General features: G+C 44.5%; 1 protein-coding gene across 2 annotated transcripts; it reads right to left on the minus strand.

Moving 5' to 3' along the window:
* Positions 1-5,694: 5,694 nt before the first annotated feature.
* Positions 5,695-8,979, minus strand: LOC102252573 (chymase). 2 transcript variants are annotated; one of them, XM_005863368.2, is made up of 5 exons: positions 8,905-8,975; positions 8,079-8,229; positions 7,143-7,278; positions 6,661-6,915; positions 5,695-6,004 (listed from the first exon to the last, which is right to left on the minus strand). In XM_005863368.2, the coding sequence occupies exons 1-5, from the start codon at positions 8,960-8,962 to the stop codon at positions 5,861-5,863; spliced, it is 744 nt and encodes a 247-aa protein (XP_005863430.1). In that variant the 5' UTR covers positions 8,963-8,975; the 3' UTR covers positions 5,695-5,860. The 2 variants fall into 2 exon arrangements, with proteins under 2 accessions (XP_005863430.1, XP_014392841.1); XM_014537355.1 differs by lacking the exon at positions 8,079-8,229 and having other exon boundaries at positions 8,905-8,979.
* Positions 8,980-12,074: the final 3,095 nt, after the last annotated feature.

A 12,074-nucleotide genomic window follows, 5' to 3' on the forward strand; every position in this document is an offset into this window, starting at 1 on the left:
GGGGAGGGGAGGGAGGCAGGAAAAGAGTGGGATGGTGGAATTTATTCACATACTCTCTGTGCCAGACCACTGCCTGGCTGTGGGTCCTTCCTCTACCATGGCCCACAGCTCTTGTCCTGCAGCTAGAGCTAGTAGAGGCAGAACCCCTTTTCTGGGTTCTAGTAACCACTCCTTCTCCAGGCCGTTTCATGCCCGAGAGACTATGGTGGCTTCTCACTCTTGCATCACTATTCCCTATTGGTTTCCTGTAACTCTGCCCCCTTTGCAAACAGATCCTCCACTGAACTTGTCTTCTATGTAATTATGCCATCGGTCACTGCTGGGACCTGACAGACAGACTCTTTGAGGATAAAAGCCTAAAACACAGGTTGATATGATTGCTTCAGAGTCCAGAAGTGGGGCAATGGAAAACTTAGTTGGTCGTGATGCACTTTTCAGGCCCAGCAGGCCCAGCAAAGATAAGCTCAATGTGGGAGTTGAAAATCAGAGAAGATTTTAATCAGGAAAAGCATAATGACAATTAACAAAGATCTTAGCTTCCTGACTACCCGTGCCCATTGATGCAACTATTGATGAGGAAACCAACCCAAAGTAATGCAGCCAACTCCTCTTCCAGGAGCCATGATGTCTGATAGCCCTAAGGCCATGTTGCAAAACCAAAACCAAAAAACTTCAAACACTTCAACTATCCAAATAAGTTGAAAGTACTGAAAGGTTGAGTAAGGACAGAAGCCTTTCATCATTTAATAAAAAACATGAACTCAGTAAATAGTGGTCTTAACCACAAATCACATAATCTGGGCAGAGATCTGTCAGCTTCTACTTAATCTCTCTCTGGCATGGGGCACTGATGTGGGGCGTGCAGTCATGAGATATTTTACAGTGAGAAGAGGATATGTCCAGGGTCTTCCCAGGAAAAACAAGCCCCCATACTGACAGAGATCCCTTCCCTTTTGTTACATGCACAGCACTGCGTCTTGGCATGCAGTCAGTACTCAGACAATGTGTTTTGACTTGAGCAGTGTTAGCTTCTTTCTCTTTCCCTTAGCTTAGGCTGAATCAGGGCATTGGGCCCTGGGTGGCAGGCCAAGGCAGTGTCTAATTTGGGGTTCCCTTACAGTTGCTACTGTGAGTGGTTCCCTCAGCTCTGAGTCTAGGGTCATGGGTCTCTCCTGTACTTTCTGTCCTGGGGTTCCGGCTTCTCTGTGCTCTGGTTTCATAGGTTTCTGGGAAGGTCTTTCTGGTTTATAAGCTCTCCATTTTTTTTTTCTATGCATACATAAAACATACATTTACAAAACTGAGATTCTGCTATAGAGAGATTTTTATATTGCTTTAAAAAAGCATTACAGGATGGTGGCATAAGTAAACGCCACTACTTGCCATCTCTCACAACCACATCAAAATTACAACTAAAATACACAACAACCATCATTCAGAACTGCCTGAAATCTGGGTAAGTGGAAGTGCTACAACTAGAGATGTAAAGAAGAAAGCACATAGAAACTGGTAGAAGGGGCCAAGACACGGAACAGGCTGGTCTGACACCCAAGTGTTTTTAACTAGGAGGAATATCCCAGCAGTGGAGGTGCCCCGTGAGGAGCAAGTAGTCCCAGCCCCGCACCAGACCCTCAGCCAAAGGTTCCAGAGCTGGGAAGAGAAGTCGCCGTAACCAGTGGGGATTGTGGCTGAGTAACACAGAGGTTGCTGGAGACCCAGGCAGTTCCTCTTAAAGGCTGGGCACAAGGACTTACTTGGACTCTATCCCTCTAGGCTCCAGTGCATTTGGGAAGGAACTGAATTGTTTGATATCAGGGAAAGAGCTCAGGGTGGCTTTCTCCAAGACTGGGGTGCTCGCAGGCATCATTATTTCTGTGCTGGAATATCCCCCTTTGCAGAACTGACTGGCAGCCATATCTCAGTTTCCATCAGCTTGGCTCACAATGTTCACTCCACCTTGGTGATTCTTTGAGACCCGCCCCATGCAATTTTAAGCCCCAGCCATGCTGTTTGCAATGGCTTTTCCATATGAATGGCCTCTCCTGGCTCAGGCTTCATACTTTCCTAAAACCTCTTAAACAAGTAGCAACTGGCTTCAGTGTGCCCCATACCTATCAATAAGAGGCCCAAGACCCGGCACTAGCACCAGCCTGCATTGCTTCACAGCTTGGTCTCACTTCCAAGCTCAATACAAGCAGCAGCCATCTGCAGATCCTGGGCACTTCCAAGCTCAATACAAGCAGCAGCCATCTGCAGATTACTCAGTAGCTCCTGCCTGGGGACCCCAGGCAGTAGCTGACTTTGCATCTCCTGGGTGCCTCAGAGCCAGTACACCTGGTGGACAGCTTCAGACCATACCAGATTACAACTCTTCACATCCATAAGTGACACATTCAAGGGGCAGACTCAGTGAGCACCAAAGCCCCACTAAAGAAGATCATTCTCCATTGGGGTGTCTCCTGCACAGCAGCTCTTCCACTGTAGTTGGAGTTCCACTGTAGGTCCTCATAGCCAATTGGCCTAGACATAAAATCCTTCCAGTGACACCAACAGCATCAAGGTTCAACTACAATACGACTGCACACAGCCCACACAGGGGCGCACCTAGAGTGCCCATTTCAGGTGACTGGGGAAGCTAAGCCACTGGGCCTTATAGGACACCTACTACACAAGGCCACTCTACCAATTCCAGGAGACATAGCAGCTCTACCTAATACACAGAAACAAACACAGGGAAGCAGCCAGAATGCAGAGACAAAGAAACATGTCACAAATGAAAGAACAGAGGAAATATCAAGAAAAAAAGTGAAGTGAAATGGAAACAAGCAAACTACTAGATACAGAATTTAAAACAATGGTTATAAGGTTGCTCAAGGATTTTTTAAAATATATTTTTTTTGATTTCAGAGAGGAAGGGAGAGGGAGAGAGAGAGACAGAAACATCAATGATGAGAGAGAATCATTGATCAGCTGCCTTCTGCACCCCGCCCCCGACTAGGGACCGAATCTGCAACCCAGGCATGTGCCCTTGACCAAAATCAAACCCAGGACCCTTCAGTCCACAGGCGATGCTCTACTCACTGAGCCAAACCGGTGAGGGCTCAAGGATCTTAATGAGAGCTTCAAAGGACTAAAAAAGAGCCTCAAGGGACTTAGGGAGACTTTCAAGGATCTTAGGGAGTCTTTCTTTCTTTCTTTCTTGGATTTTTTTCTCTCTTCATCAATTAAGGTATTACATATGTGTCCTTACTGCCCCATTGCCCCCCCCCATCCCCTACTCATGCCCTCACCCCCATGATGTCTGTGTCCATGGGTTAGGCTTATAAGGATCTTAGGGAGACTTTCAAAGACATGAAAAAGGACTAGTCAGAAATTAAGCATACACTAACTGAAATAAAGAATAACTTAGCCCTAGGCGGTTCGGCTCAGTGAATAGAGTGTTGGCCTGAGGACTGAAGTATCTCAGGTTCTATTCCAGTCAAGGTCATGTACCTCAGTTGCAGGCTCCTCCTTGGCCTGGTCCCTTGTCGAAGCTCATGCAGGAGGCAACCAATAGATGTGTTTCTCTCACATTGATATTTCTCTCTGTCTTTTTCTCTCTCTTTCACTCTCTCTAAAAATCAATGGAAAAATATCTTCAGGTGAGGATAAAAAAAAGAATAATTTACAGGGATTCAACAGTAGAGTAGAGGATTCCAAGAATCAAATCAATGATTTGGAGTATGAGGAAGCAAACACACCCAATCAGAAGAGCAAAAAGATAAAAAGACTAGCCCTAGCCAGTTTGGCTCAGTGGATAGAGTGTTGGCCTGAGGAATGAAGGGTCCCAGGTTTGATTCTGGTCAAGGGTACATACCCAGGTTGTGGGCTCCATCTCCAGTAGGGGGCATGCAGGAGGCAGCTGATCTCTCTTATCATTGATGTTTCTATCTCTCTCTCCCTTTCTCTTCCTCTCTCAAATAAAAGAAAATATATTTAAAAAGATAAAAGAATACAAAAATATGAAGATAGTGTAAGGAGTCTCTGGGACCACTTCAAGCCTACCAACATTTGCATAATGGGAGTGCCAGAGGTGAAGAGAGAGAGCAAGATATTGAAAACCTATTTGAAGAAATGGCAGAAAACTTCCCCTACCTTGTGACAGAAATAGACTTACAAGTCCAGGAAGCACAGAGAGTCCTAAACAAGATGAACCCAAAGAGGCCCACACCAAGACACATCATAATTAAAATGCCAAGAGAGAATCTTAAAAGAAGCAAGAGAAAAGCAGTGCTACCTACAAGGGAGTGCCCATATGATTGTCAGCTGATTTCTCAATAGAAACTTTGTAGGTATTCAACGTGATGAATAGCAAGGACCTACAACCAAGATTACCCAGAAAAGCTCTCATTTAGAATTCTTCAGATAAAGAACTTCACAGACAAGAAAAAGCTAAAGGAGTTCACCACCAAACCAGTATTACATGAAATGTTGAAGGGTCTTATTGAAGAAGAAGAAGAAGAAGAAGAAGAAATATGAACAATATAATGGCAATAAATACATATCTATCAACAATTAAATCTAAAAATCAAAATAAATGAACAAGGAATCTAATGAACAAAATAAACTGATGAATAAAATAGAATCAGAGGCATGGAAACATGGAACAGACTGACGAATCTCAGAGGGAAGGGGAAGGGTGAGGAAGAGATTAACTAAAGATCTTATATGCATACTAGAGGCCCGGTGCATGAATTCCTCTTTGAAATCAATAAAATATATTTAAAAAATGCTGAGGTTAAATTCTTTATTCACGACTCTTTGTGTATATCTCTGATTATTTCTTAAAGATGAATTTCTAAAAAGAGTTCACTTCATGGAAGGGATTCACCATACCCTCAGTGAGGACTGCTATCAGCTGCAGGATCCTGTGTGTTTGTCCCTGTCCTGCCCTGTTTTCTCTCCTCCAGCCAGTCCATCAGCTGTCAAGAGTTTGTGCTGTGCAGGCTCTAGGCTTTTGACTTCCTGCTGGTTTGGGTGTAGCCCTTTGTGGCAGGGTGTTGCTTGTGCAGAACTTGTGATACTGTCCCTTTTCTTATCAGCTCCAGGAATCTGTTTTGAAGCAATGAGTGAGAAGTAATCTACATCTCAGATAAAGCTCCACAGATGGTAGATCTTTTCTTATTGAAGTGGAGCCTATATAGTACTAACTGCCTTTTCTACACAATGTATCTAAACCAGTGGTTCTCAACTGAGGGTTATTCCTGTCCCATCCCCCCCCTACCCCCCTAAGGGACATCTAACAATGCCTGAAGACATTTTTGGTTGTCACAACTTGGCGGTGGAGGGGGTTGCTATTGGCATTAAGTGGGGAGAGGTCAGGGATGTTGTAAACATCATACATCTTGCTTGCAATTCAAAATGTTCCTAGTGATTCTGAATATTACTAAAATAAATCTTGATATAAGGTTGATAATTAAGGCAAGGAAGGATCTGGTGTAATTTCTTGATTAAGTTGAAAATATGGATCCGGTCTCTCAGGTAATTCCTTTCTCTTCTTTCTTTCCCTATTTTTCTTCATTATTTTCTTTGTTTCTCTCTCACACACCTATATACCCACCTCTTTCAAAGCTTACAGGCTGCCTGGGCTGAGCATCAGGTTGCTGTGTGTAGGGAGAAGAGAGTAGTAGAAGGAGGAAGACACACACACATGTCTGGAACTTGAGTCTTTATTGAGGTTGATTGAGAGTTTAGTGACCTAGATGAATCTTCTTGAGGATTATGGGTGTGCCAGGACTTTAGCAGGAACCAGAGTATGTGGTACAGAGAATCTGCTCAGATTTGGTTCAAATTTCCTCTTGGGCTGGCCCAGACTCCAGGGTTAATTCTTCTTCAGGATCTTATTGATCCAGGGCCGGTAATGGGAGATCCGGGTGAAGACAGCAGGGGGCTTTGCAGTCTTCTTTCCATAGGAGACAATGCCATGAGCCACCCCAGCACATAGAAGAGGCCCCCCTGAGTCTCCCTGTGGGAGGAGGGAGGAGAGAGAGAGAGAGAGAGAGAGAGAGGAGAGAGGAGAGAGGAGAGAGGAGAGAGGAGAGAAAGCAGACGGTGAGTCAGGAAAGTCATCTACTCCTGCCCATGGTTCCAACTCTGAGTCACAGTCAGACCTAGGGTTAGACCAGCCGTGGGCAAACTACGGCCCGTGGGCCGGATCCGGCCCATTTGAAATGAATAAAACTAAAAAAAAAAAAGACCATACCCTTTTATGTAATGATGTTTACTTTGAATTTATATTAGTTCACACAAACTCTCCATCCATGCTTTTGTTCCGGCCCTCCGGTCCAGTTTAAGAACCCATTGTGGCCCTCGAGTCAAAAAGTTTGCCCACCCCTGGGTTAGACCCAGGAGCCCTGGATAGAGTTATGTATCTTGTTCTGATGCCCCTTCTTCTTTTCCTTCTTGTTATCTCATGTGTCCTGTTTAGCAGACTGAGAGGGATGGTTAGAGACTGCATAGGGCCATGGGAGAATGAATTCACAGAGGGACAATTCCAGATTCCTCAGCCCTTTGATCTCAAACCCTGTCATTTGTTGACAACCTTCTGACCCCATCTTATTTCAGGAGATATCTGGACCCTGAACAGTGATTTGTGGGGAAGAACCCTAATCTAAAGATTACCTTAAATGCAGATTTTGCCTTTTTGGGATTGCCCACGCATAGCTGGAGATTGTGGTCAAAAGTTCCGAAGTGTCTGCAGGCCTGGGGATCCATGAGTCTCAGCTTTACCTCTTGCAGAGTGTTGGAGCCTGATTTCTCCACTTCTGTCTTTCCCCAGCCAGCCACCCGGCACATTCTCCCAGGTGGGATGAAGTTGAACTGGGGTGGAAGGGGGAGTGTCCCCACAGCCAGGGTCAGGTTGGCTTTCTCATTCAACTGTGGAGGGAATGAGAGGCTGTCAGTGCTAGAGATTTGTTAGGGTGCAGTTGGAAGCAATCAGGGAGGGAGAGCGTACATTGCTTCACAATAGAGCCACATCCAGAGAGTTGAGTTGGGGGGAGGTGTAGTCCAGAGGCAGGCTGGGAAAACTTCAGGGCAATGGGGACCTGAAGGAGAAGCCTGAGAGAACAAGAAGTGAAGAAGGGGAAGAAAGATGTTGTCACCTTTAGTAACATGATGTCATGATGAGCAAGAATGTAATCAAATTTTGGATGAGGGAATTGTTTCATGACCTTAATCTTCTGCCATGTGTCTTCTTTCTTTGTTATGTTATGGGCTCCAAGGGTGACCATTATAGACCTGTTGTGAAGGAGAAGGAAGGTCAAGGAGAAGCAGTGGCGGTTTGGGGTTTCTCCTGAGATGTACCCTTTCCGAGATAAGCAGACTGGAGTCTCTCAGTAGGTCACAGGACTCTACCCACTCTCCTTTTCCTGAGTTACTCTGGCATTTGTGTCTGTGTGTGTGTGTGTGTGTGTGTGTGTGTGAGGGGGGGGGGCCCAGGTTTTAGTCAGGGAAGGCTTTTCTGAGGGAATAGAGACAATTTCCAAGACTCTCAGGATATGCTGGGGACTGAGCAAGCCATGGAGGACCCAGGGGGCAGGGTTAGCACTTCCTAGTTCAGGGAGTCCTATATGAGGGCCAGCCCTCAAGATCAAGAGATGTCAGAAAAAGAGGTGGGGTCTCAGGTGGACTCTGTTCCTGCCTCCTAAATGCATGGAAAGGATGCATTTAGGTCCCTGAGAACTAAGGGCCAGTGTTCCTGGAAAGAGCAGAGAGGAAGTGGCCCAGAGAACTGGGTGGAGCCCTGAGAAGTGAGTTGGGCATCTTATGTGTTGGGGTTGGGGAGAGGGGGAACTACTTTTAGAGGAGGAATGCTTGGATGGGGTCCCCTATTCCTTTGAAGGGGAGCTGAGTGTACAATGACAGAGGGTGAGGACATCCATTCAATTGTGAGAACAATTTCCTTAGCCCAATTCTTACCTCTCCTTAAAGTGACCCAGGCCCAAGAGCCCCTCCTTAGGCCCCCTATAGGGGTGTCCCTGGTTGCTAGCCTAGATGTTTATCTCTCATCTGGAGATAAACAGTACCCTGTTTCTTACCTTCCTTTACAGTGAGCAGCTGTCAGCACAAAGTTCCGTCTTATCAGAAAACCACCACAATGCGCCACTGAATTCTGGGGAGTGGTAATTTCCAGGTAGGCCATGTAGGGGCGGGAGTGAGGCTTGCATTCTGTGCCCCCGATTATCTCCCCTGGAACAGAGAACAGGCCTGAACACATTGGTACTCTCTCCAGAGAATGCACAAGCTGGGTTAAAGCTGAGAGAGGCTTCTCTTGAATTTCATCCTCACCCTGAATTCTGCCCATCTTCCCTCGCAGGTGTCTTTGATATCGGCTTTCCCCAGGCACAACCTTCTACATGAATTTTCATGCCTTCCTTCAGGCACAATAGCCAACCAGCCTCAGATGCATTTTTCACCTCAGATTTCCCCCACCCCCATTCTGCTCCAGCCTCAACCCTCTTCTGTCACCTTGCAGGACAAGCTCTCCAGGGTTCTGTCTTGACCTTCTCCACAGCCCATGAGCTGTGACACAAGAAGGTCAAATTATAAGGTAATGTGTAGCCCCAAAATTCAGAAGGTGAAGAGAACATAGGACTTTATCCACATGATCACACATGTTAGAGAAGATACCCCTTTTCCTCCCAATTGCTCTGAAATTTTCCCCAAATCAACGTGGGGTTCCTTGTTCCTGGGAACTACCATAGGCTGCAGAGAATCGGTGGGCACATCCCAAGTGGAAATGTCACTCTGGACTCTTGAAGAGGTATCCTGCCGCTCTCTTGTTTAAGAGTCGGCTATATTCAGACAAAATTTTGTTTTAGGAACTGATCCTGAAGCTTCTAGAGGGAAGGGCCTGAGACTCACTGGCTTCAGATGTGGAGCATAGGAGGAAGATCAGCAGGGGAAGAGGAAGATGACCCATCTTGTCAGAGAGGCTGCCCATGGCAGGTTCGGCTTCTGTTTTCCAGTCTTGGGCTTTATAACTCCCAGCAAGAGAGGAAAGGGCAGGGCTGGTAACCACAGGAACTGGTAGTCATGTTTTTTTCTCTCATTTTTGAGAGAAAAAAAGAGAGAGAATCCTAATGTGAGAATAGGAAAATCCAGCCCCGCAGAAGCAAACATCCGTCTACATCTATATCCCCATTGGCAGGACTCAACTTCTCTATTTCCCTTTGGTGGTAAAGCAGAAAAGGGCCTTAATTTATAATCAAGAAAGTCTCATTCTGGACCATAAGCCTGGGTAAATAAAATTGAAATAGTATTACCTGCTTCACAGGATTGTGATGAAATCCTAAATCCTGTTAGTTTCAATTCGATTCGATTCAATTTTGTTGCATTGCACTGCATTGCATTGCATTCTATTCCATTCTATTCCATGTTAAAAATGTGAGCAGCATCAACTTAAAGGATTATTTCCTGCAATTTGAAAAACGTTGATCTGGATCTCTTGCTTCCTCTGAATCAAATGTTCATTGGCAGAAGAGAGATCCAAGGAGAATAGATTGGAAAGGGAATATACCCTGTTTTAGGATTTCACACACATTATCACAAGAGCAAATGGGATTGGAAGTAGCATTTTTGAGAGCCTATGCACATCTAATATTGTCATAACTCTTTGACATATTTTCATCACAATCCTGTGAAGTAGGTATTACTATTTCAATTTTATGTATCCAGGCTTATGGTCCAGAACGAGACTTTCCTGATTATAAATTAAGGCCCTTTTCTGCTTTACCACCAGAGGGAAATAGAGAAGTTGAATCCTGCCAATGGGGATATAGATGTAGAAGGATGTTGGCTTCTGTGGGGCTGGATTTTCCTATTCTCACATTAGGAACCAAGCTGCTTTTGTTGAAAAAGAATATGTACACACAGGTGTTAGTATCTGAGATTTTCCCTCATATAACCTTGGGAAATACCATTACTGTCACTTTACAGATATAGAACTGAGACTCACACACAAACATGACCAAGATCACACAACTCATAACTATCATAACTGGGTTTCAAGTGCATATCTGTTGTTTCCCCAGAGTTGGAGAAGCAGGGAGTCCAGGGGTAACATGGTGGCATGTCATTTCTCTTGGAGATTTGTAAGGCATTTAGTTCAGAGCTGGGGAAGCACAGGGGGTGAATACCTCCTCAAATCATTCTATCATGCCCTAAGTCTCAGCTTGGGCTTGCAATTGGGTGATCCAATTCTTAGTATATATTGGCTGAGTCCTCTGTTGCCCTCAGCTCTGACCCTGTCTAGAATAGAACATTTACACATTTTTTCCTAATGTCGAAGGAGTCCCTGCACTAATTCTTTCACTTTCTAGAGTTGCCAGTTTAAAATACAGACTGCTCAGTGAAATGTGTTTAATAACAAATCATTTTAAGTAGTAGTTCCAATATTGAATGAGACATACTTATACTAAAACAAATGATCGATCTGAAATTCAAACTTAACTGGAATCCTGTATTTTTATTTGCTGCCATCTGCATTTTACCCTCAGCAGAGCAGAGGAGAATCTGGAGTTGGAGAAGTCCTGCCCTGTAGCCCTGCACCAGTTAGACCAAAAAGCAGAGGGGTAAACAAATGAAGGGCATCTGTTTTTCATTCATGTAATGAGAAGTTGAGAGATAGGGTGTCCAGGGAGAGTATGATAGCTTCACAGAATCATTAAGGTTCAGATTCACCAAGACTAAGTTTTGTTTCACCTGCACTGGCTGAGAACAAGTGAATGGGATAGGTTCAGAGTCAATCAGGTGACCACTTTCTGAAATGAGCACTGCACTTCTGTCCGTATTTCTTCCTTGCAATGTCATGTGTGTATTTCTGTATTTCAACATATTTCCTTTTTCTCCCTCCTCTTCTCTCCTTCTGCTGTTGTATATGTGGTATGTTGTTGGTGGTGAAGTTTATAGTTTATCTACAGTTTGCAGAATATCAAATTGAGAGTGTGACTAGATTAGAAGTGGAATGGGGTATCACATAGAGTTCCTGTACTCGGAGTTAAAGGCAGTAATTGATGAGACTGGGTTATTTTATTTCTGGGGAGAGTCAAGCCTCTTTTTCTTTTGTACAAAAGACAGTGAGAATTATATTCAATGGGAGAATTTTTGTTTTGGGCAATGTAAAGTATGGAGAAAGAGTGCACATTCATGTTGGGTAGATTGTAGCGGACTTTTGCCATGCATGTGGCGGATCCTTAGTGTCTTGTGAACACCCTTCCAGTATTAGGAGAATTCTCAATTATGATTCTTGCCTTCCTAAGGTAGAATCCACAGATTTTCTTTCCCTGATTGTCTTGCATCGAGGCCCAGGTGAACAAGACTTTGCCACTTAGATGAGTGAGTGTAAAATTTGATTTAGAAGGGGTAACATGAGATATCAGGCATTATGTAGGATTAATTTTCATGGTGAAAGTAAGTCCCAAAGGGACCTGGCTTTGGGGACAGAATTAGTCATGGGTCAGGTGTCTGGTGTTGCCTACAGTGTCTGGACCAAGCCAGTGGGCTGTGAGACTTTTGCTGAACAGTCTCATGGTGTAGTTCAGATATTGTTTCTGGCCAGGTTGCTTCCAGATCGGGTTGTACAGCATCTTGGCAAACAGATGTTGAGTCTGTATGAAGAAGAATTTATTAATGATCAGTTGTTAAAACATGAATGTGTGTTTAGGGAAGGTAAGTGATTTCCTATTTGCTAGAGATACTTCAAGTAGTTGTTGCACGGATTCTTGTTTAGGATTCACAATTAGGGGAAAGGAGAGGGTTGGACTTGATGTAAAAGAACTGACTTTAAAAAAAAATAAATCTTTATTGTTCAGATTATTACAGTTGTTCCTCTCCCCCCCACATAGCTCCCCTTCACCCGGTTCCCATCCCACCCCATGCCCTTACCACACCCCCTCCATTGTCCTCGTCCATAGGTGTAAGATTTTTGTCCAGTCTCTTCCTGTACCCCCCACATCCTCTTCCTCACTGAGAATTGTCAGTCCACTTCCTTTCTATGGCCCTGATTCTATTATATTCACCAGTTTATTCTGTTC

The sequence above is a fragment of the Myotis brandtii genome, unplaced genomic scaffold, assembly GCF_000412655.1.
Source record: "Myotis brandtii unplaced genomic scaffold, ASM41265v1 scaffold1770, whole genome shotgun sequence".
In the NCBI taxonomy this organism is placed as follows: domain Eukaryota; kingdom Metazoa; phylum Chordata; class Mammalia; order Chiroptera; family Vespertilionidae; genus Myotis; species Myotis brandtii.

Coding starts and splice junctions, on each gene's coding strand:
- LOC102252573 (XM_005863368.2), bottom strand. CDS start 8,962: ATGGGTCATCTTCCTCTTCCCCTGCTGATCTTCCTCCTATGCTCCACA. Junction 8,230..8,904: donor ATGCTCCACATCTGAAGCCA/GTGAGTCTCAGG, acceptor TCTCTGTTCCAG/GGGAGATAATCGGGGGCACA. Junction 7,279..8,078: donor GCTGCTCACTGTAAAGGAAG/GTAAGAAACAGG, acceptor CCTTCACAACAG/GTCTATAATGGTCACCCTTG.